We start from the raw sequence: 24,283 nt of genomic DNA, 5'->3' as shown, positions 1-24,283 counted from the left end.
TTTTCATTTTACGGAGTACACATGATCGTGTGAAGTCGGCCGTGTACCTAGGTACCGTTGGCCCTGCTGCAATGGCCAGGTTTTCAGGTATCCACCCACCCTTCGGCTAAAAAAAGACTGAAAGTGGTCTGAAAATTCGGGATAAGCCCCGCTGCGACTCCAAGGCATCCATCATCTACCTAGCTTTCCTGAACACCTTTTCTAGCACTCGACACTCACTGCCCGCACAAATATCGCTGCTGGGTCTTTCAACTATATCGCAAGTACTGAAAGTTGATTATTTACCAAATTTCAGCTGCTTATCGTGTCAGAGCTCATCCGAGCAGCAAGACTTTTCCCAGCAAAACATGGAACCTCCAGAATCACCGAAACTGCATGCTGGGCCGCAGGACAACAGCCAGGCAAGAGCAGCCAGCCACTCATCTCAAAACTCGACGCCTTCGCTGATGCAGCGGAAATTTATGGCTGCTGACGTAGCCGAAGAAGAATCAAAAGCAGACTGGAACCGGCGCGCAGCTGCTATTCAAGAGGGCATGATGGAGGAACGCGAGCGCAAGGAGTTATACTTCTTCTATGGCTCTCTCATGGATCCAACGCAGCTGCAACGTGTTCTCGGCCTCAAGGACCGGCCGAGGAATTTGGTACCGGCCGAGATTATTGGGTATCACATTCAGATGTGGGGACCGTACCCAGCGCTGCTCGATGGACCCCCCGGAAATGTGGTTAAGGGCGTGGCATATGAGGTTGAGGGTGAAAATGCCAAAAACAAGTTGGCTGAATATGAGACGGAAAATTATCAAGAGCACAGATGCACCATACGTCTTGAGGGAGGGGCTCAGGTATCTGGCACAACTTTTGAGTGGGCTGGAGATATGGATGATTTGAAAGACGGCAGCTTTGATCTGAAAGACTGGCAAATGACGCATTTGTTGGATGAGTAAGTCATAAGTTCTTGTTGCAGCATTTATGACTATTTTATCAGGTCCAGACTCCTATCTCTCAGGCATAGATGGCAATAGAAGATGTGTTCTATTAATTAGTGTCACTGTCACCAGTCACATCGTCAAAGGCTCTGTTTAGATGCAACGAAATCTACTCGAACTTTTGTATGGCCATTGCAACAAATCCTCAAATGTTTGATCTCACTTCACTTCTCCGGCCCCAATTTCCACAGAACTGTTGGGTTCCGGACTTGGTCACGTCTTTCCTGAGTGGCAACCCAGCCCCCAAATGAAGGCTTCTCAGTCACGACCTGCTTTGACTGAGCCACGGGGTTACATTTCGGACGACCGACTGAGCCTCTATACGGCCAGCGGCCGGGAGTCAACTGAGCCTGCGCACCTAGGGCCTGTCCTTGAACCAGGGCACTTGAAAGGCCGGGAAATGGGCCGTAGCATTCAGCTCAGACAGGCCTTGGTGAAATGCAACGTCTTATCCCAGCCCTGCGGGTCCACAACGCCACCCTATTGGGGCTTGTCCGAACCAACATACCTAAAATTGCCAAAATTAGCCAGCACCAACAGCTAAAATCATGTACCATACACATCCTTTCTAGAAAAGAACGGATATTCGCATCCACAGAAACAGATGGTATATCCACAATGTACCCTTCACTAAGCATTGTTACGTGATTACAACTTCACCCCCACCACCTCACCAAGGCGGGTGAGAAACCCGCGCCGGCAGCCAAGACTGCGGGGAAGGGCGACAAGAAGGAACCGAAGGAGTAGGCAAAGAGGTGATGGGCTTTGGAAGGTGGGAAGCGAGTGGTATCATGAAGCTGGTCTACGTAGAGCAGATATAGGTCGATTAATTTTGCAGAACTTGTTATCCCCTTTGGAGTGGAAGCACAGATTGTCAAAATGAACTCTACCAAATCTGATCCATTCGTTCAGTCCATCTGGTCACGTGATGCTATAAATACCAACAATGATCCACTTAGGAATGGATGCACTTTCGCAACCATTCAAAGCCTGCTATTAGCCTCCGTAGCTGAGCATCAGAGGATCATGGAATACATGCGAGCGCGCCACAACATCCGAGTAGGTGGGAGACGCCCTCAGCAGATGGCTTGACAGACGTCGCGGTCATATTCAGACTACCTAGGTACACGTCAATGACATGCACACCCAAGGCGAGCTAAGACTTGGCAACTGATGAACAACTCCTTATAATTACGTGTCGTCTTAAGTTGAGAGTCCGATGCACTGAAAGCGTAGCGACTATTGAATGCAGCACCTGTTTACCCACCTGCGCACGGCATGCTTTACACCGAGTGCACTCTTGGCGTCGATTAATTTATCCGTGAGCGCCACATGTGAGTCTTTCATGGACAGGGAACATCCGGTAAACATAAAACCATATATGGTGAGAAATTACGACATTAGCTTTGAAACTTTCCAGGTCTATCTGAGAAGCTTTCCCAAGTCTCGCCGTCACAGCTGTACCGTTCGCTGCTAAGGATAACGATGCACCTCAACACTCTCTTGGCGGCTTTGGCTGCATTCGCCACCTCCCCGGTGTCTGCTGCGCTCCGTACTCGCCATGGGAATTCGGCCCTGCCAAAGCGTCCAAATATCACCCCAGCTCCGTACGGAACCGGCAAGGAGTTCCCTTACTCGCCACCGAGAGACGAGGGCCGCTACTGCTACGTCGAGCCGGGGTCCGCAAACGGCACGACCCGCGACGACGCACCCGTGATCTTGAAGGCATTCCAAGACTGCAACGATGGAGGCACGATCGTGCTTGATCAGTCATACCTTATCGGGTCACCTTTAGACCTCACTTTCCTTGAGCACGTGGACGTCGTCATCACTGGAGAAGTGGCCTTCGACGACAGTGATGTTTATTACTGGGCGCGTAACAGCTTCAAATATGCCTTCCAGAACATGTCTTCTTTCTGGAAGGTGGGCGGAGAGGATATCAATATCTATGGCGACCTCAGCAACAACCGCTCCGTGATCAATGGCCGTGGCCAGGCATATTGGGAGGAGAATGCCAGAAACAGCTCAGTGAGTCTTTCAAAGACACATAATTGACATGTCTTGAGGAATGGGCTAATGCAAAGGGTACTCAGCTATTTAGACCACAGCTGTTTGTCATCGATGGAGCAAAGGGCGTGGTCATGTCCAATCTGCGCATGCGCAATTCTCCCAATGTAAGTTGCATGACATGAGCTGCACCAGCTCACGGCCCCACGGATCCACAGATAAGTAGCTAAACGATTGGCCATCACCAGTGGTTCAACATGATCGCCAATGCAACGGACGTTATCATCAGCAACATGGACCTCATAGCCACTAGCACCGGCGGCGTCAAGATCGCCAACTCGGACGGCTGGGACACGTACCGGTCCGACCGCGTGGTCATCCAGGACTCGGTCATCATCAACACGGACGACTGCGTCTCGTTCAAGCCAAACAGCACCAACGTCGTCGTGCAGAACCTTGACTGCACGGGCTCGCACGGCATCAGCGTCGGGTCGCTCGGCCAGTACAAGGGCGAGACGGACATTGTCGAGAACCTGTACATCTACAACATCTCCATGGCTGACGCCAGCGACGCAGCACGCATTAAGGTCTGGCCTGGCGTTGAGACGGCGTTCCAGGACCTTCTGAATGGCGGCGGCGGGCTGGGCCGTGTGAGGAACGTGACGTATGACACTTTCTACCACGATAACAACGACAGGGCGATTACTATCACGCAGTGCTATGGGCAGAAGAACCAGTCTATCTGCAACGAGTTTCCGGTCTGTTTAACCGTCTTGGCTATCCGTTTATTTATGTCCCTAACTGAGTTCTGATTCGCAGGCTAACTTGACCATCTCCGATATCACCATGAGGAACTTCTGGGGGACTGTATCAGACAAATACGACCCAGAGGCCGGAACGCTTGTTTGCAGCGCAGCAGATGTAAGTCCAGCCCCTTAACCTAGCCACTTGGTAAAATAGCTGGAATGCAAACATGGATGTCTACCCCTGTATTCACTGACACTCCGTACTATCACAGCGCTGCAGCAACATCGTGGCCCAGAACATATCTGTCAACGTGCCTAGCGGAGAGCCGCCCATTTACGAATGTTCAAACGTCGATGCTGAGTTGTTGGATGTGACCTGTGTAGACCCCGAGGGAGATCGGGATACCGGAAGCGGATGAGTACAGAGCATGTAAATAGATTCTAACCAATCAAACACGATGTTTGAACAGTGTAGTGAGAGAAAATGACCGACGTTGACTGCGTGGGTCTGCCACGCATTATTTGCCAGCTAAATTCTACTAGTATGGCTCAAAGATAAGTGGATCCGGCCATCGATGTCGTTGCCTTGCAGCGATGGGCCCACTTAGGGCGGCAATTCATACGGTGTGTTAGTCTGCATCTCGCTTTCGCTTCCTCTGGATTTTTCGCTCAGATTTGCTTCTTGATGCACAACTCTGCTTCCCCATTCCTGATCAGAGCCCCCGGCCACCAAGCATGGTCGTCCTTTGCCCACACTGCGATGAAAATGGCCAGAATTTCATGACCTACGAGTCCCGAATCCAGCAGAGTCAAGACTGGTTGACCAAACGCCTAGAAAACCACCAGGCTTGCAAATGGGAAGAACTGTCGCCTCCCCTGCCCACCCGCGTTCTGCAACTCGGTCTTGGCGATGGCTCCGACGATGTCCGTCTTCTCGATGGGCAAGGCATCCAAGGGAAATACGCCGCCCTAACACTGGCATATTGCTGGGGTCCCAACTCGGACGTCATTTTCAAAACAGACTCGACCAATCTTGTACAAAACCATGTGCGGATTCATTCCCAGGATCTGAACCTACTCTTTCGCGCAACGGTGAAGTTGTTGCGGTCTCTCGGGATTATGTACCTGTGGATCGATGCTTTATGCATTGTCCAGGACAGCAAAAGCGACTGGGAGAGCGAGGCGTCAAAGATGGCCGCGGTCTATTCGAATGCACACCTTACAGTGTCTGCCTCGGAGGCGACATCGCCCGACGACTTCCAAAACCCGCAGTATCCAATAGACACTCGCCATGATCTGTCTCTCCATGGTCTGGAGCACGTCGTTGAACACGGCGGCGCTCGCGAAACGCGGCTGGTGTCTCCAAGAGCGTTGTCTATCCCGACGGATCGTCCATCTTGGATCTCGTCAACTGCATTGGGAGTGTCCCGGGGCCAAGCGTGATGAGCACATCGCAGACAGATTCCTACCCGAGACTGCCCTAGGCCCGTATAAACGATTAGTCCTCGGTCCAAAAGGGTTTCACGACGACGACTTGCCTGGCATGGGAAGGAATCCGTATAGGCTCTGGTACACGATTCTGCGCAATTATGGGGGCAGGTGTCGATCATTTGAGAAAGACCGGATCCCCGCGCTGTTTGGGTTGATTGATTTGTTCAAGAAAGCCACGGCTGACACGATGGTTGCGGGTTTGTGGAGGGCTGATATTCCCCGCGGTCTGCTTTGGGATTTTTTGCAAACACCACGATGCGCCTATGGTGCCGAGCCCTATGAACCCATATTATCACCCTCATGGAGTTGGCTACGCGGACACAAGATGTCTAGAATACTTATGCATTATCTGTCGCAAAATGCAGCTATCGAGATCATGTGTTTTGAAGAATCCACCATGACCATCACACTGCAGGGAAAACTTTTCACTTGCCCACCCGGATCCTTTTGGAGCAACCCTCGCAAGATCGAACGCGTCGGATGCGGCTCGTATGAGATCAGCACGCGAGCGTCTGATGTTTCTTGGGATTTCGTCCCAGAGTCCATGGGTCGCTCGTTGCCTGACAGCGCCAGGAGGCATAGACTTTGGCATGATTTATTTGGATGTTCAGGGGCTGTGGCCGGAGCGTCGACGGAGACTTGGGTGCTTGTCGTCGTAGAACCACAGGGAGACTACGTCGGGTGGGGCCTGATGCTGGTAAGGACAGATCAGCCACAGACGTACCGTCGAGTCGGACTTGTCAATATATTCCCACTAAGGAAGTCAGATCGACGACTACAGGGTATTGACATTCAATATTGGCGCCGAAAGCCTGCTACGCGGATTATCAAGCTTCGGTCGAGCCGCATACGACGTTGTCCATGGACGCAACTACGCCTTCGTCATCCAGGCCCGGGAAATACCGCACACGTTTCGCAGCCTTGTTGAGCCTCTTAGTGCATGAGGAAAAGAAATGCCACAATGTTATTCCGTCTTCGAAGAGTCTCAGGTGAATCGCTGACGGTGACGTGGCGAGCCCATGGGACTGCAGGCTACCTTCAATAGGGCAGGATCGACGTAGCATTATTACACCATTATTGAACGATGACTCAAATTGAAACAATCTCGGTGATAATTGGCATATTCAAATCATTCTGGACTGACGCAAGGGGGACCTCAATTCCTTTGCATGTAATTTTGACTGGTTTTGCCTCACATGAGTTCGAAAGTCGTCCATTTATACCCAAAGTCCTGTCCAGAATAAGAAATAATCTAGTTACATAAACCTGATTTCCAAACCTCGGGAAAATCTCCACTCAGCAGTTCACCCATCCCTAAGAGCCTTATTCCTCCAAGATCAGGCGGTCGTCTTGACTCGGCCATTCTTGTCCTCCTTTCCCGTGGCCTGGATAACTTTGAACACGTCGTCGAGTAGGACCTCGGCATTGGCAGTGACAGTGACAGTCTGGTCGTCAACGGACGTGTCGATGGCCTGGATGCCGGTGAGCGGCTCCAGACCTTTCTTCACTGTGTTTACTTCTTCGCGGCAGACGTTTTCCACCACCGCACAATCAAGGAGCTGTACTCCCTCTGGCGCCCGGGGAGCCCTGTCCCCTTGCTCCGTCGGTTCTACTGCTTTGGGAGCGTGGACATGCTTGTCAGCTTCGCAACCACCATCGCCCATTTCAGCTCCATCGCTGAGCTCATCATCTCTGCGAGCAGGGACCCAGGAATGGAGATGGAGATGCGGCCCTCGTGCATGGACTCGGTTATATTCCTGAGTGTCTTCTCACTCGCTGGGCGCATGATTGAGGCGTACAGCACGGCCAAGACAGGAGAGGCGGTCTCGAAGCTGGGCAGCCTCCGGCCAAACGAGGCCCTGCTAGTTGTGTCGACTGAGAAAGCGGAGACGCAGACGAAGACTACCAGTATCGACTTGATTGACTGTGGCGATGTTGTCAAGGTCGTTCACGGAGGCTCTCCCCCCTGGGATGGCGTACTCCTGGAGGGAAACGGAGAGTTCGTCAAGTCCAGTCTGACGGGAGAGTGGAAGCCAGTGGCAAAACACCTTGGCGACCCTATCTATTCGGGAACTGTCAACCAAGGTGGTCCTATCACTCTGCGGATCACCGGTGCTTCTGGAGATTCCCTCTTGGACCAGATCATCAAGGTTGTTGATAAAGCAATTAAGCAAACGATAGTTAATTGTGGTTATTAAGAAGAGAAATCTCCCCGTTATTAAACGTTTAGAAGGAGCCTTTTTATAGGCTAGCGCTAACATATAGGCATATAACCCTTATACCTTTTAATATACCCCTTATCGTAAATATTATCGCCCTAATAATAATAAGAGATATTTTATTTTAATAGCTAAAAATATAATTTATATTAAGATTATTATATAAACATTATTTAATATTTATATATTTTGCTTATATTATTTTTAATTAATTATTAAAACGCCCTTTTAATAATATAAACCTTATACTTATTTTAGTTTTAATTTTATACAAGCTTTTTTAAAGGTAAAGTAAAGTAACGCTTTTATATAAATATTAATAAAATTATTTTTAAATGCAATATAATAAATATTATATATTTTTTTAATTTCTTTATAAATAAAGTAATAATAAATAGCAATATATTTTAATTAAGCATTAACTTTATAATTTTAAATAAGGTTTAATATTAATTAATTATTAACATATAAAATAAGTAAATATTTAATATATTTAATATTTAAATCTTTTAATACCTAAATTATTTAGCAAAAATATAATAATATTAATAAATATACTATATATTTTATTTTATAAGTAAATTTTATAATAATAAATTAACGCTTTAATAATTAAGTAATTAAGCTATTATTAAGGAATTATATATATTTATTAAATGCCCTTAAATTATTTAAATTAATATTATAAGAAGCATTAATATATATATTAAGTATAATAAATTAAAATAATAATATTTATTTTAAAATTTATAAGGTATAATTTAATATATACTAAATATATTAAAGCACTTTCTTTATAATATTTAAATAATAAGTTATAGGCTTTGCATTAAATATTAATAATATTATATATAAAAATATAAAATTAAATCTTATTTTAATAATAAAAAGATTAATAAATTTAATAAATAATTAATATATTATTACATTTATTATAATATTATTAAATTCCTTTTATTATAAAAATAAATTTAAATTTATAAAAGTTTATCTTTAATTATAATTAAATACATTAAAGTATTTTAAAATTTATTAAGCATATTTCTTTTAAAAAATATAAATCTTATTATTAATTTATATAATGTTTAATTTAAGTAAATATTTATAAAGATTAAAATCCTTCTACTTAAAATATTATATAAGCTTAATATAAAATTTATTAACTTAAAAAAAACTTTTAATAATAAGAATATTATTAATATAAATAATAATAATAATTTAATTTTTAATAAAAATGCAAGGGTTAAATATTATCTTTATTAAATATTTAATTAATTCTTCTTTAAAAGTATTAAACTATTTATAACTTAATTATTTAAGTTTATATAAAGCATTAAAAAGTTTTAAAATAACTTATTAATTATTAAATAATATTTAATACTCTTATAATAATTGCATATAAATATTATATTTTAAATAATTATATAAGTATGCCATTTTAATATTAAATTACTAAAGCTATTAGCTTATTATAGCGATAATAATAATAATTAATTTTAAATTATTATAATGCGTTATAAAGCTATAAGTATTATTATAATTTACGTTATAAATTTATATATATTTATAAATAATAAATTAAGCTTTATAATAAATAAGCTTATTAAAAAAATTAAACTTCTTTATATATACTTAATAAAGATTAATAATATATTAATTTATAATAATAAGCATTTTAATATATTTATTTATATTTAAGAGTAATTTAAGTTCCCTTTTAATAGCTTATTATTAAGCATCCCTTTTATTACTCTTTATAGCCTATATATATATATTAAGGATATTATTAATACTTATTATATTAATAAGCAATGCTTAAGCAAAGATTTAATTAAAGTAATTAGCATTAATTAATATCAATTAAATAAAATTTAGCATAAAGTTTATATTAATTAATATTAAGAAATTAAAATTTTTAAAATATTTTATAACAATATTTATATTTTCTTTTACTTTTTATAAAGGTTAAATTTATTATCCTTAAAAACTATATAATTATATAAGTTTTATAGATTTAAGTAATTTATTAATAAGTTTTATAAGTTTAAGTAATTTATTTATAGGTTTATTTATAAATCTTATATTATTAATAAGTTTTATTAATTAAAATATTAATAATATCTTTATTTTAAGTAATATATTTTTATTTAGCTAATTAATTATTTATATAATTTTCATTATTAAATTAAATTAAGTAATATAGCTTAATATTATAATTATAATAATATTTTAAAATAATATAAATAAATAAAAAATAATCTTACCTTTAACCTTAAATTTTATAAAATATGCTTTTTTAGCTTTATTTAATAATTTCATTTTTAATTTATAAGCCTTAATAAAAATATAAAGATATATAAAGCGAAAATATAATTAAAAATATTTAATATTAAGCTTTTATTTATAAAGCACCTTAAATAACATTATTTAACATAATAAGGCTAAGTATAGTTTTTAATTCTATAAATATATTATATAGGAAATCGCTTTAAGCCATAAAATAAAGTAATCTTTATTATAAATTATTATATAAATATTAATAATAATAATATATATAAACTTTTTAAGTATGCCATTTAACTTATAATAATAAGAAAGTAATTTCTTATAAATAATTCCATATCTTTAAAATATTATAATAATTATTTTATTTATATATTTACCCTTATTATTTAAATTAAATATCTTAACTTTTATATTAAATTAAGTTTTAATTATATTTAAAAATCCCTTAATAATATTTAAAATATTATCTTTTTAAGTAATAAAATAAACTTAATAAAATTAAGTATAATTATTAATAAATAAAATAAAGTATTAAGAGTTTTTTAATAATTTTATTAAGAATTTACTTAATACATTAAATTAAATATACTTAAATAGCTATATAAATTATTACTTTAATAATAAATATAAGCATTTTTTAATAAATTTTGCAAGTTAATATAATTTATAATAAAAGTTTATTAATTTATTAAGCATAATATCTTTATTTTTATATAAGCATTAAGCAATTAATTTTAATAAATTACTATAGCTAAAAGCTTTATAAAATTCACTATATATTATAAATATTGCAAAATTATTTTTTATTATTTAAATTTTAAAATTTCTATATTAAAACTTTACTTATAATATCTTATAAAATTTATTATCTTTTAATAATAAAAAGATATTATTTCCTTATATATTTAATTAAAACCTCTTTTTAAATTATAATTTAATTAAATAAATAAATATTCTTTAATGCAAAATTATATAAATTATTAATAAAGATGCTCTTAATAATTAATTTATTTAATAATTATAAAAAGATTTTTATAAAGTTAATACCTTTTATAATAAGTTAATTACTATTTATAATAATAATTATACTTAAATATAATTATAAAAAGCTAAAGTTTTTTATATATTTTATTATATGCTTTAAAACATTAAAATTAAAAATTTATAATATTAAAATATTTATAATTATTAATAGCTTTATTACATATATTAAAATATTAATATATAATGTTATTATATCTACCTCATTATTATTAAAAATTTTAATAACTTCTTTATTTATAACTTAATTTACAATAACTTATTTTTTATTCTTCTTTTATATTTAATAAGATTTATATAATTAATATATAAATAGCTAATAAATATAAAGTTTTATATATAATATTAAATATATTCTTTATTACTTAATATAAAGTTAATACTTATTAATATAAACTTTATAGCCTTTTTTATACCCTTTAATGCTAACTTTTTTTAAATAAAGATAAAATAAGCTTTAAATTATTTAACCTTTATATAAAAAATAATATTTAATATTTTAAGTTTAATTTTAAAAAATATTATAAAGTTTTAACTACTTAAGTTATTAATAATATTATTTATAATATTTAATAACATTACTAAAAAAAAGCCTTTAACCTTATTACTTTTAAAAAGTAACTTTATTAACCATTTAATTAATTATCTTAATATTAAGATTTTAATATAAAATTTTATTTAAAGGTTTTAAAAGGTATTTAAATAGCTTTATAAGTTAAAGCTATCCTTATATTATAAATTTATTAATTAATAAAAGAAATAAATAATTAAGTTATTAATATTATAATTAAATTAATTAGCTAATATTTTTTAAGCATTAAAAGATTTTCTATATAATATAATAAATATATTAAGCTTAAAAGCATAATAAAGGCTTAATTATTAAGCTTTTCTTATTTTACAAAGGCTATATCCTTATTTAATTATTCTTTAATGCTTATAATATATTTACTAAGGCTAATAAATTAAAAGCCATAATTTTATACTACTTTTTAATTTAAAACGTTTTCCCCTTTTAAGTTTAACTTTAAAAAAAATAATAAATTAAGCTTAAAGTTAAGTATATTTAATATCTTTTAAATAATATTTATATATCTTTAAACATATTTTAAATAATATTTATATATTTATTTATTTATAATAATTAGCATTAATTAATATAAATAAATAAATAAAAAGAAATAAATAATTAAAATATTAAATAAGATAAAAGTGCTAAATTATTATAAATTATTATTAACTATAATAACTATTATAAGGTATAATAATAATATATAAGCAAAGGCTAGCAATATTAAAATCTTAATAATTTAAGTATAAAAATAATTATAAAAATAAAGGTATTAATATTTCTTAATATTTTAAGATATCTTAAGCAATGCCAAGCTTATAACTTAATAAAGCAATTAAGCAAATAATAATTAATTAAAGTTATTAAGGAGAGAAATCTCCCCGCTATTAAACGCTTAGAAGGAGCCTATTTATAGGCTAGCGCTAGCGTATGGGCATACAACCCTCGCACCTTCCAACAGTTGTCAGGGAGGGCCAAGCTCGCCGGGCTCCTATTGAGCGCGTTGCCGACTCAAATCACAAGCTACTTTGTTCCCATAGTCACCCTCATTGCCATCGTGACATGGTTGACATGGCTTGGCTTGGGGGTTTCTGGCAGGCTACCAGATGACTACAAGGATGTCGACGTTGGCGGGTGGGCCTTCTGGTCATTTCAGTTTGCAATTGCCGTCTTCGTCATTGCATGCCCCTGTGGAATCGGTCTAGCTGCCCCTACCGCTCTATTTGTTGGAGGTGGCTTGGCTGCTAAGCACGGAATCCTTGCGAAGGGTGGCGGAGAGGCATTCCAGGAAGCAAGCAATCTCGACATCATTGTCTTCGACAAGACCGGCACTTTGACAGAAGGAGGAGAGCCCCGGCTCACAGACCATCGATTTCTTGTCGATACTTCCCCGAAGGGGGGGGGACTGGACAGAGGATATTATCCTTGTCTGCTTGGGGGAGCTTGAGGGCAATAGCAGTCATCCCATCGCCACTGCAATTTTCAATTTCTGCAACTCCCGTGTTTCTTCAAGTTTCGAAGCCGAGCAGGTGAGGGAGATTCCAGGAAAGGGCATCAAAGGTACCTTTACCGTCCCTTCACTGCCCTACCCAGTCGAGATTATCGTCGGAAACGAAGCCCTCATGGATGACCACGGTGTTGCCTTTGAACGCCATACGATCGAAGAGCTGGATTCTTGGAAAGACCAGGCCAAGTCCATTATTCTCGCAGCCGGCAAATATGTCAACCAAGACGCGGATAACGGATGGATCCCACTTGCAATCTTCGCTGTCTCAGTCGCCCTCCGTCCTGAAGTCAGGCTTGTTGTGGACGCCTTGCGGAAGCAGGGCATTGACGTCTGGATGATTTCCGGTGACAACGCCAAAACAGCCAAGGCTGTCGGTGCCATGGTCGGTATTCCGGAAGACAGCATCATTGCTGGGGTCCTGCCCGAACAGAAGGCGGACAGGGTTCAGTACCTCCAGAAGAGCCAAATCAAAGTTGATTCTTTCCTCGGCATTGGCAAATCTACGTACCGCAGACCGAACGTCGCCATGGTTGGCGATGACATTAATGATTCGCCGGCCCTGGCTGTCGCGGATGTGGGCATCGCCATTGGTTCTGGATCAGACGTGGCAATCTCCGCGGCCGAGTTCGTCCTCATTAATTCCAACCTGACGACGCTCCTGACTCTGGCGAGCCTGAGTCGGGCCGTCTTCAGGCGGGTCAAGTTCAACTTCGCCTGGGCTTTGGTGTATAACATGGTTGCTCTGCCTATTGCAGCCGGTGTCTTGTACCCGGTTAGGACGAATGGAAACTACAACAGGTTAGATCCCGTCTGGGCAGCACTGGCCATGGCGCTCAGTAGCCTGAGTGTCATCACGAGCAGTCTCCTGCTTAGAGCGCGACTGCCGGTGGTCGGGTACCGAAACAAGTCGATGAAGGATTTGGGTTTGAGCGATTAAACTAGTTGTATTGATCTTGATCGTTGTGTCGGACGGAGATGCTTGCTGATTACACATTCTTCACTTTGTCGGACGATTGATTCTAATGTACATCCATAGAAGGGGTTGGCTCTGCAATTTTCATATGTACCTACTCTCTCTTCAGGTTTCGCGCTAGTATTTCTTCAGCTTTCGTAGCAGAATGCAATGAGTTGTGCCAAAGCCGCAATCCATCCTCATGTGCTATGGTAACATTGCCTTTAACGCCCAACCAGGCCGTGCTGACATTTACGCAACCGAGGATATTAGAAACCAAGAGGGAGAAGGGATGGGTTCGAAAACACAAATTCAAACACATTGCAACAAAGTGTGCCAATTTTCAGGGAGACCAGTAAGTCAGATATGCGCTGGGAATGAGAACTTGCGGCATTGGGCACAGTCTGAGTCATCTTTTCACCAGATACGATGAAGTGCAAAATCATCGATCACATTAAAGTCTACGAAGCAGAGGATGTTCTAGTAGACCGAAATAGTGTGAAGTGCAACTCATTTTGAATTCCTGAGATCTATTAGGGATACATGTAACTCAGTGACAAGCCTTTCCAAACTTCATGAGTCGGTGGTAGTTATAAGGCAACGGGGCCAAGAACCCGGCCGTCATTGACACAACGGCGGCTACCCAGAACATGGGGTCATTCAGCTGGACAATGCCCCCTGTTAGGTGATAGTCGACGAGATTCTCAACGAGTTCCATCGTGATCATCGATATCATGCTCATTCCAAAGGCAGTCTTCGCTGCTGTAAGCCAGGGAAGGCGGTCGCGACCGAATTTAAGAAGAACCGTCTCGAGCAAGAGGGATGTCGAAAGTCCGGAGGCCACTACAAAGACATCAGCGTTAGTCAGAAAGTCAGAGAAAGCATTGAAAGCATCATATGAGGGCTTGATGTAATTACTCGAGATGGCCATAACAGTCTGCATCTGTATGTCAGGGTGAAAAGCTTGAAGGTACCACATTGCTGAGAAGTCGCCCAACGTGCATCCGACAAGGCATCGAAACGTGTTGATCCCAGCTCGACGCCAGATCGGCCGGGAAAGCCAAAACTCTCGAGACGAAGCAGAGGGCGGAAGGGCTTTTGGTGGTTTGCTGCAGCATGACGGAGGTCGCTTCGCTTGATGGGATTGAAATCGTGGACTTGAAAAGCTGATGTATTGGGGTAGAAATGCAGAGCCTCGAGATCTGGCGTGTGAAGTCTGCCGCTGGCGTATGATAGAAGGAATTGACAAGGGCGGTCGTAAGAGCATTATGCCGATTTCTGAAAGCAATGCTGTAGCCTTTACCGGACGGAAGGGCACGCAATAATGATAGAGGTGATGTTATGAGACGCGCCCTGTGTACCGACCGGACAGACTCTAACCTCTAGGACTCTGGTGGTATGACGCGTTATGTAATCATCCACTACACATGCTTGTCCGAGCACTGCACCGAAGAGCTCGGCAGCGGAGCACCGAATGGTCCGCGGCTTTTGTGCCGCTCTTCCGCCCTTGAGTCTCCTTCGAGGTTTTCCCAAATAACGCCCTTTTGACGGACCAAATACGTCGTGAAGAATTTTACGAATAATTCAGGGCCTACTTGCAGTATTGAATCGGCCCATACCGGTCTCGAGATGTCCGCCGCCACGAGTACTCCCGGAGCCGGGGCTGGAGCCGAAGCCGGGGCCGAAGCGCCCGCCGATTTGAATAATCCGGATCCCCAGACCTCCCTCGATTCGACTATCATCATCCCGCGGAGCAGGTTCGACGACCAGGCTGCTGCAAGCCGAGTGGGAACCCGTTCGTGTTACAATTGCCATCGGCGCAAGGTGGGCTGCGATAAGCGACAGCCTTGCTCCAACTGCAGCCGCGCTGGCAAGGCAGGCGTGTATCCTCCGGCAGGCCAGATCCGTCGGCCGAGAAAGAAGAACATGACATGGGTGGCTGATCGCCTGTCCCAACTGGAAAAGTTCTTTCCCGCGAGAGCCGACGACTCGGATCGCAACCCCCTGCGCCGAGTGTCTCCTTCTACACCACCATCCACAAAGGCATCGTCATCGCACTTGGCTAGGGGGTCTACGACCTCGCCTGCGGAAGCGGACCAAGTCTTTGTGGATGAGGTGTTGATGCAGAGAGATTCACAGAGCCAGTACTTCAACGAGATTTTATTATCCAAGGTGATAAGAGAGGTCAGTAGCCCAGTTGTGCCTATTTCTCAGCGAGTCAGCGAATAAAGGTTGATACCAATACCATTGACAGCAACGGGACATCCAATCCGTCTTGACAACACCGGAGAGCAGGCGGGAAGATCTGAAAGACATATCCATAGCCAATCCCATGGGAATACTGTCTGCTCCGTCGTCAAACCGTTCCTTTGCCATATTTCCCGCGAGGGAGACAGCTCTCAAACTGTGGAATGTTCATTGTGAGAGAGTTGAATCATGCACTGGAATGAAAGTACTGCACCTACCCACTGACGAAGTCCGAATTTACGCCGCTATTGAACAGCCATCAGAGGTCGATGCCGAGAGCTTGGCCTTATGCTTCGCAGTATTTATGCGGCAATGTCATCTTTGCAACCATCAGAAACTCAGTCATTACTCATCGGAGATACAACCACGAACCTGGCCCCAGTTGGCTGGATACGAGCAGGCGTTGGCGGAAACAAATGTTCTAGACAACCCAACACGAACACTTCTCTGTTCCATGGCAATATATCTGGTCAGTCCACGTGGTCTCTTCCACCCCCCCCCCCTGGGGCCCCACCGCAGTGTGGCGCCTGCTGACCGCGGACCATGTCACAGTCCTCCCTCCGACTCTACAACCGCGGCAAGGGCGTCTGGGTCCTTCACGGCCTCGCTATCCGAATGGCCCAGGCCATGGGCCTCCACCGCGACGGTGAGCGGCTAGGCCTCTCCCCCTTCAGTCCGAACTCTGGCGGCGCGTCTGGTGGCACTTCTTCGGCCGGGACAGCCGCGCGGCCGAGGACTACGGGCTCCAGAAGGTCTGCAACCTCAGGTCTGACGTCGACCTGCCCCTGAACGTTGATGACGCAGATCTCCGTCCGGACATGGAGTCTCTTCCTCCGGCTAGAACCGGCGTGACTGCCATGGCCTTCCCTCTGGTCACGTACGAAATCGCTCGCGCTGTGCACCGCCTGGCGGGCATACTCGCTGGGGCAACGTCCGCGTCTCCACCCAAAGAGTCGGTTCGGAAGCAGATCATCGACGAGACCAGGGCACGCATTGAGATGTCTCTCAAGCAGTGCAATCTTGTAATCCCACGACATCGACTTGCGCTTCGCATGTCGCATCTCGCCCTGCGCAAGGCTGACTTTGTCTCCCGCTAGCATGAGATGCTCAAGCCGTACTGGTAGCTTTGGAGAGCTGACCTAGAATATCATGTCGTGATGTACCTTTTATGGCACTTGTGCGTACGGCCAGAGGGGCCCAACGTGGATAGAGCATGGGGCGTTGTTGATCTCTTCTTTAGAATGGATCCTCAGGCTGCAGAGGGACCTGGGTCTAAAGGAGCCGTTCTGATTGCTCTGAGAGGAAAAGCTGCAATGATACGTAGTAGTTCGCGGGGGAACGGGAACACGATGGGCGAGACGCCGACCCAGGAGGATAACGCATCCGCTTGGCCAGTTGAACAGAGAGCCAACGGTATTGACTCCTGGACAAATTGTCAAAGAACTTCTGTCGGGGTCGAAGATGGATGGATTCCAGATCTTGGTGAGGTACCGGCCTGGCCATCACTGGTCGACACCTTCCAGATGGAGACACAAGATTTCCCAGTGATGTTCTGGCAATAGCATCTCGGTTAAACGCCGCATTTACCGCTCCACTACGACGGTGCTGTGCGCTCGGCCCTATTCCTACCTCCCGAGACCTAAAGTGGCGACATTAGAAATCTCGACTCACTTACGTGTTCCGCCCTCCTCTTTTACACAAGCCGGCGCGTCATATCGTCCGCGCCGACATTACGATGTGTCAACCCGACTGATTGTGTGGGCCTGGGCCTACGGGTGCATCGGTCGGCCGAGCCCACTGCGGCAGCGGGCTTCCAATCCATGTATACAGCGACAACCCTTGTATGTCTCGTTCATTTAATATTGACGCCTTCATAGCGTCCGTACTGACCTTGATTAGCGAATTTGAATGCATCAACTTTTATTCTGAGAAGTCCTCAAATCACCAGACCTCTTCAACCATGCAGTCGATTACAAAGTCTACAGCTGAGCCCGTGCCAGCCAGCGACGCCTACTACGACCTAGGCGCATTCCATTCCCCCATTCACACCCAGTCCGCCGATGCCCAGACCTGGTTTGACGGAGGCCTTCTTTGGGCTCACGCTTTCAACCATGAGGAGGCCATACGATGCTTCCAGCAGGTCATCGCACACGACCCAAGCTGCGTCATGGGCTACTGGGGAGTAGCATACGCCGCAGGGCCCAACTACAACAAGAAGTGGGAGGCGTTCGACCCCGAAGATCTCGCATCGACCTTCAAGCTGGGCCACCTCATGGTGCGGCAGGCAAAGAGGCACGCGACGGACGTGCCTCGTGCGGAGCAAATGTTACTCGATGCGATAGCATGCCGATATCCGGCTGAGCGACCCCCAAGCGACTTCAAAGATATTATTTTCTTCGTATGCTACGGTGATGAAGAAGGTCTACGCCGAGTGCGGACAAGGAAATCTGGATATCGTCACTCTCACGGCCGACGCACTGATGAACACGAACCCCCGAGCTCTATACGAAAGCCAAACCGGACAACCGCGACTCGAGACCCGGTTCTAGAGATTCGCCGCATCCTAGAAGATGGTCTTAAGATTCCCGCTGCCCGTGGATATGTTGGCATTCTTCACCTTTAGATTCACCTCATGGAGATGTCATCCACGCCAGAGGCTGCTCTTCTTGCAGCTGATAATCTGCGCAGCCTTGCTCCGGACGCTGTTCAACGCACATCACATGCCTAGTCATATTGATGTTCTCGTTGGTGACTATCGGCGGGCTGTCAATACCAATCTCCTATCTACCGCGGCAGACGACAAATATTATGAGAAAGAAGGACCCTGCAATTTCTACAGCCTATACCGCCTGCATAATTACCACTCTCTGATTTATGCCGCCATGCTGGCCGGACAACGCTGTGTTGCTGTAGAATTGGTCAAGCGCATGGAGGCGACTATTACGGATAAACTTCTCTTGATCTAATCACCCCTAATGGCAGACTGGCTAGAGTTTTTCAATTTCGTTGGTGTTCATGCATATATTCGTTTTGGGATGTGGGAGACACTCAAGCAACTACCCATCCTAGAAAACAAAGAAATCTACAGCGGCACCACTGCAATGCTCTACTACGGCCGGGCTGTAGCGTTCGCAGCCACTGGCGATGTGGACTCGGCAGCAAAGGAACGAATTCTGTTCTTGGAGGCATCGAAACTGGTACCCGAGTCCCGCATGATCTTCCTAAATAAGGTCAAGGACGTCCTGGTTGTGGCAGCAGCCATGCTGGACGGCGAGCTAGAATACCGCCGTGGCAACTACGACCTCGCATTCGACCATCTAAGGGTTGCGATCGAGCGGGACGATGCACTCGTGTACGCCGAGCCCTGGGCCTGGATGCTTCCTACCAGACACGCATACGCCGCTCTCCTTCTGGAACAGGGCCGCGTGGAGGATGCGATGCAGGCTTACGCGGAGGACCTCGGGCTGGACGACGAGCTTGTGCGTGTCCGCCAGCACCCTAACAACGTCTGGGCGCTTCATGGGTACCATGAGCGTTTGGTGCGTTTAGGGCGCCGTGCTGAGGCTGCTCTCGTGGAGAAGCAGCTGCGCATTGCGAAGGCGGGGGCTGATGTCGTTGTTGACAGATCTTGCTTCTGCCGGTTGGAGGTTGCTGCGAATTCGAAAGACGATGCCGGTTGTGCGACTGAGTGCTGCACAAGCCCCGGCAGAGGTTGACTGGCCTACAGTAAGAACGCCAGCTTAGACCTGTATAAGGTGATGAGATAGTTTCGTCGTGTCCCAGTGTGTGGTGGGTTTGATGCTCAGTGGGTCGAAGGCGGCCTGATCGAAAGTCATAGAGATTCATTGCTTTAGATCCACAGTCTTTACCGTATTAATCAACCACTACACGTTCTTTTGACTCTCTTGCCTTGAATTGTATGCTTGAAATGTGTGGATGTCGCTGCAGAAAGCCACCGGATCTGCCTCCAAGCTGTTGCCGTGAAAATTGATTTTTGTTTAAAACAATTCTAACATAGTCTCTATATCTATATCATACAGTCTATTTCTCTTTGTCATATTTACCGTGAAATCATCCAGTACTCATTCTACTTACATCATGGTGCCCGTGTGATAATAATCCCGAATACCAGCTATAGCGAACACGCCCAGCCAGCACAGAACAAATACAACCTCATTCGACGCGTGTCTGATATTAGATCTGGTGCACCCATCAGATGCTTTTCTTGCCACGGCACGGGGCTGGGTTCCCCAGGACCCGTCCAATACAGTAATCAGCGACCAGACAACAATACTAGGGGACAAGACCAGGAACCAGGCCAGCGCAGGAACGAGGTAGATCAGATCCTGCAGGATGGTATCATTGGGTCCCAGGAACACAAGGTACGCCACCTGGAGCGAGAGGCAGCAGAACAGGTCGACGGTCGTGACCATGTCGGCGACGACGCGGTCCAGTATGCCGCCGAGCAGCCGCCGGCCCGTGACGGCCGAGCTGACGACCATACAGAAGATGACGATCGGCATCAGCCGCGACTTGAGGATGGTGAAGAGGTGCCAGGGCGACAGGCGCGAGACCATGCGCGGGTACCAGATCGTCTCGATCATGGTGCCCCTGGACCAACGAACCTGCTGCCTGACCCAGGTGGAGAAGGTGTCGGGCGTGTCGGTGTAGACGACGGCGTCGGGGACGTGGTGCACGTCGTAGCCGGCCCAGAGGAGCCGCGTTGTTAGGTGTCTGTCCTCGTTGGTGATCTGTAGAACCAATAAGGCGAAGCGTTAGCCATCTAGCAATAGGATACTAGTCCGGATTGTGACTAGGGCATCGCGGAGCCAGCATACCATTTTTCGGCCTAGCACTCGCTGGCAGGACCAAGGGACCAGCACCTTGGTCAGTGCAGAAGCTCGGAAGGCACCACACGGCCCAGGTTGGCACTCGTTAGCTCCGAAAATTGCCCCCTGGATCTTGTAGACATCCTGTTGGAACCAGTAGTACGACGTCGCGACCTTCGTGATAAATGTCGGGTTGGGGTGGAAGAATCGCATATGCCCTGAAACACCACCGATATTCTGATCGCTGCTAAGCTTTCGTGCCATCTTGGGTATGGCCTCCGGAGAGACGGTTGAGTCGGAGTCGGTGCTGAAAACGAAGTCGATGGACTGCGCTTGAGCTAGAATCGTGGCGACAATTAAGGTCGTGAATAGGATATCCTTCTTGGATCGGTGCGGCTGAACGACGCATATGGCTTTGACATCGCGAAGGTGGCTTGGAAGCAGGTCCTCTGCGAGGAGCTCTCGGACGTAGCTTTGCAGACGCTCCGTGATAGCTTCCTGGCCAGCCTCATCATTGAGCAAGTCTACATCTGCCAGAGTTGCTAGATGTTCCAAGGTCTCTGAGAGAGGCTGAGCCAGTCGAAACACGACACCATCGGGGTAGGCCTAAGAGTTTAGGAAGCCGTCAGCAAGCCAAGAACAGGTTGTCCAGGAGCTGAGAACGGTGTGGCCACACGGTGTCGAAGGATGTCAGTGCTGATTGCAGCTTACCTTTTGGAAAACGTCCACCATCCGCTCATCTTCTATCTCGTCGCCATCAATACCTGCGACGATGGTGGTACAGCTTGGCGTGCTGAAGAGGCTCTCAAGACACCGGGCGTAGAGCTCTTCATCCTCACGCCACCCAACAACGCAGCCAACCACCTCAGGTTCTCTGTCGTCGACACCCAGGTCGCTGACGCTGACTGAAGGGACTTCGACTTTTTCGAGTTCACATGGCTGTTGTGGTTCTACCTGCGGCAGATCCTTCTGGCTGAAAAAAAACTCGTGGTCTTTTGTGTGCTTTCGCTTTTGCTCGGAGTTCAGATGAGTGTACAAGAACGTCAAAAAGAGTTTGACAAGGGCATCGACGGTGAGGATCAGATAACCGAGTTGAAACACGGCAAAAGCCCCGGCCAAAATGCCCGAAGTCGCGGCAATTCTCAGCACTGAGGGCCCGGTGCCCGGTGTTCTGAGCCGGAGCATGTTCGTTTCTCGACACTTCCAACGGTGGGCGATTGGGAGTATCGAGACGGTGGTTGCTCGCTCAAAAACACATTTCTAGATATCCAGATGAGGGTCAACTGGCACTAGTGTCCATTTGCGCAATCCACGAGAACTGCCACAGTATTGCCGGAAATCCACCTTCCGACTAAGTTAGGGCTTCGCGAGTCGAGCACGAGAGTGGTGGCGATAGGGCCCACCATCGTGAGAGAACTGCCTCGGAGCTTCTACACATTGAGAAACAAACTTTTGGATTGGAGGGTCCAGATCACGGGGACGAACTGCTATGCTAGATTGGGTTGATCTCCCGAGCTTGATTGTGGAAGATCTAGACCGAGGTGAATGCTCTGGTCCCTCGCGTTTCACTCCGACCGCCTAGAGCCAAGAGCTGAAACCCACCGGCGCATTTTTGGTTGGCTAGCCCGTGACAGACGTGCCGAACCTTATAAACTTTGTTTGTATCCATGTGCTGGGCAGAGGCAACCAACCTTGCCTCTGGTCAGAGACACCGTGCACAATTTTTTTCAGCTGCCCGGCAGGGCGCAAAAGCATGCCGACTTGGCGCACAATCACCTCAGACAGCAGAGCCTGCTCGAGTTTCAGTTACTTAAAACTGTATGCGATAGATCAGCATTGCACCTCGCTAAATTTGGCGCGAGTGGACAGTCCTCTTAAAGACAAGTAAGCCATAGTTGTAATTGTTGCTGATGGTGATGGCCTCAATTCCGAGTCTCTTTGTCAAGGTTCCGATCCCGTTTCGAAGCTCATATCAAGCAGCCCTGCCTGCCATCTTAAAGTCGTTTGCACACTTCTGGTTTTCACATTGATCAGGCTTATGGTGGCAAGATACCACTGCCGAAATTAGGAATTCATACCTTAGCGAAAAGTTTCTTGCCCCTCTCTCATGCAGTGTCGTGCGCCTTGTCACTTCACCGCTTCAAGTGCCTGAGTCGGTGGTTCTCGTACGAGGCGGAGGCAACCGGATGACACAATTCTTTCCTTTGGCCACTTCATATATACGCAAAAGAGCCCTGGAATTTGGAAGTGTAGCCTCGGTGGAAGAATCCAGCACACCAGCCCACATCTAACGAACATGGCTATTATCTCGTGGACAAGCGTGGTGGCCTCTCTGGCCATACAGGCTAGTGGACATACTCTTCTGCAAAACCCGATTCCTTTTCCCAGCCAGCTCAAAGACAATGGCCCAATGAACAAAGATGGCTCAAATTGGCCATGCAGCGGAGAGAAGGAGTTTGACCCAAACGGCATCATGAACATATGGGATCGCGGTTCAACGCAGCACATACAGTGAGTTCTCCTTCTTTTTTCTTTTCGTCACTGCCCGCTGTATTGTGGCCTTCCGCCAGACTTCCCCACCTGGCACCACTTACCCGGCAACCTCCTTGGTTTCTTATTGCTCAGAAGGACCGCAAACCCCATGTCTGGAAGAATAATCGACTAACATGTGTGTCTTGTCAACTTTGAAGTGCCATGGGAGGTGCGTCTCATGGGGGCGGATCCTGCCAGATCTCCGTGACCTACGACCTCAAGCCGACAGTCAGATCCACCTGGCGCGTCATCCACTCCATCCAGGGCGGCTGCCCCATCCGCAACCTGACCGAGACCAACTACGGCGACAGCGCGACCACCCTCCTGCCCGACATCTACAACTTCACCATCCCGGACTGGCTGCCCCTCGGCAGGGCCGTCATGGCCTGGACGTGGTACGGCCGCTGGTCCGTCCCCGAGATGTTCATGAACTGCGCGCCCATCATGGTCCTCGGCGGCCGGGGCCCCGACATGCTGCTCAGCGTTGACATCAGCCGGGACGACAGCGAGCTGATGGCCAAGTGGAACCAGGCCCCGCTCATGTTCGAGGCCAACAACGGCAATGGGTGCTGGACTGCCAACCAGGGCAGCTGCGTCGAGTTCCCCGAGCCGGGCGACTCGCTTGAGGTCAACCATGAGTGCCCCATCGATCGCGAGAAGATGTTCACTGGGACTTGCGGCCCAAGGCAGAGGCTTGCTGAGTTATATCGGCCCGGCTTTGATGGTTTGCCGTCAGGCCTGTCACAGAGGCCGTTCTTATCAATCTTTGCCATCATGGTCGCGGCGCTACTGTTTGCGTCGGTGTTGACGGTAGTTCTCAAGCGGAAAAGGGGTGTTGTGTATAGGAAGATCTCACAGATCTAAATGTTGAT

The 24,283-nt window shown here is 44.8% G+C and overlaps 9 protein-coding genes across 9 annotated transcripts; 7 read left to right on the top strand and 2 right to left on the bottom strand.

Moving 5' to 3' along the window:
* Positions 1–347: 347 nt before the first annotated feature.
* INS49_013370 (uncharacterized protein) lies at positions 348–4,155 on the top strand (the record flags this gene model as incomplete). The annotated part of the gene is made up of 6 exons (XM_043174069.1): positions 348–750; positions 2,404–3,011; positions 3,077–3,157; positions 3,239–3,748; positions 3,810–3,911; positions 4,009–4,155. The coding sequence occupies 6 exons, from the start codon at positions 348–350 to the stop codon at positions 4,153–4,155; spliced, it is 1,851 nt and encodes a 616-aa protein (XP_043021014.1).
* A 316-nt stretch (positions 4,156–4,471) lies between these two features.
* On the top strand, positions 4,472–7,425 carry INS49_013369 (uncharacterized protein; the record flags this gene model as incomplete). Its single annotated transcript, XM_043174068.1, has 2 exons — positions 4,472–5,092; positions 6,643–7,425. 2 exons carry the CDS (start codon positions 4,472–4,474, stop codon positions 7,423–7,425), a joined length of 1,404 nt encoding a protein of 467 aa, XP_043021013.1.
* Positions 7,426–12,966: 5,541 nt separating this feature from the next.
* Positions 12,967–13,788, top strand: INS49_013368 (uncharacterized protein; the record flags this gene model as incomplete). Its single annotated transcript, XM_043174067.1, has 1 exon — positions 12,967–13,788. The coding sequence occupies one exon, from the start codon at positions 12,967–12,969 to the stop codon at positions 13,786–13,788; it is 822 nt and encodes a 273-aa protein (XP_043021012.1).
* Positions 13,789–14,353: 565 nt separating this feature from the next.
* On the bottom strand, positions 14,354–14,782 carry INS49_013367 (uncharacterized protein; the record flags this gene model as incomplete). The annotated part of the gene is made up of 1 exon (XM_043174066.1): positions 14,354–14,782. The coding sequence occupies one exon, from the start codon at positions 14,780–14,782 to the stop codon at positions 14,354–14,356; it is 429 nt and encodes a 142-aa protein (XP_043021011.1).
* Positions 14,783–15,432: 650 nt separating this feature from the next.
* On the top strand, positions 15,433–17,147 carry INS49_013366 (uncharacterized protein; the record flags this gene model as incomplete). The annotated part of the gene is made up of 4 exons (XM_043174065.1): positions 15,433–15,560; positions 15,666–15,987; positions 16,603–16,641; positions 16,725–17,147. The coding sequence occupies 4 exons, from the start codon at positions 15,433–15,435 to the stop codon at positions 17,145–17,147; spliced, it is 912 nt and encodes a 303-aa protein (XP_043021010.1).
* An 863-nt stretch (positions 17,148–18,010) lies between these two features.
* On the top strand, positions 18,011–18,599 carry INS49_013365 (uncharacterized protein; the record flags this gene model as incomplete). The annotated part of the gene is made up of 2 exons (XM_043174064.1): positions 18,011–18,362; positions 18,424–18,599. The coding sequence occupies 2 exons, from the start codon at positions 18,011–18,013 to the stop codon at positions 18,597–18,599; spliced, it is 528 nt and encodes a 175-aa protein (XP_043021009.1).
* Positions 18,600–19,025: 426 nt separating this feature from the next.
* On the top strand, positions 19,026–19,794 carry INS49_013364 (uncharacterized protein; the record flags this gene model as incomplete). Its single annotated transcript, XM_043174063.1, has 2 exons — positions 19,026–19,728; positions 19,790–19,794. The coding sequence occupies 2 exons, from the start codon at positions 19,026–19,028 to the stop codon at positions 19,792–19,794; spliced, it is 708 nt and encodes a 235-aa protein (XP_043021008.1).
* Positions 19,795–20,141: 347 nt separating this feature from the next.
* Positions 20,142–22,064, bottom strand: INS49_013363 (uncharacterized protein; the record flags this gene model as incomplete). The annotated part of the gene is made up of 3 exons (XM_043174062.1): positions 20,142–20,801; positions 20,889–21,485; positions 21,591–22,064. 3 exons carry the CDS (start codon positions 22,062–22,064, stop codon positions 20,142–20,144), a joined length of 1,731 nt encoding a protein of 576 aa, XP_043021007.1.
* Positions 22,065–23,175: 1,111 nt separating this feature from the next.
* On the top strand, positions 23,176–24,275 carry INS49_013362 (uncharacterized protein; the record flags this gene model as incomplete). Its single annotated transcript, XM_043174061.1, has 2 exons — positions 23,176–23,390; positions 23,570–24,275. The coding sequence occupies 2 exons, from the start codon at positions 23,176–23,178 to the stop codon at positions 24,273–24,275; spliced, it is 921 nt and encodes a 306-aa protein (XP_043021006.1).
* Positions 24,276–24,283: the final 8 nt, after the last annotated feature.

The sequence above is a fragment of the Diaporthe citri genome, assembly GCF_014595645.1.
Source record: "Diaporthe citri strain NFHF-8-4 chromosome Unknown scaffold_7, whole genome shotgun sequence".
In the NCBI taxonomy this organism is placed as follows: Eukaryota; Fungi; Ascomycota; class Sordariomycetes; order Diaporthales; family Diaporthaceae; genus Diaporthe; species Diaporthe citri.
Note: the sequence above shows the minus strand (reverse complement) of the source record. Positions and strands in the feature narration are given on the sequence as shown.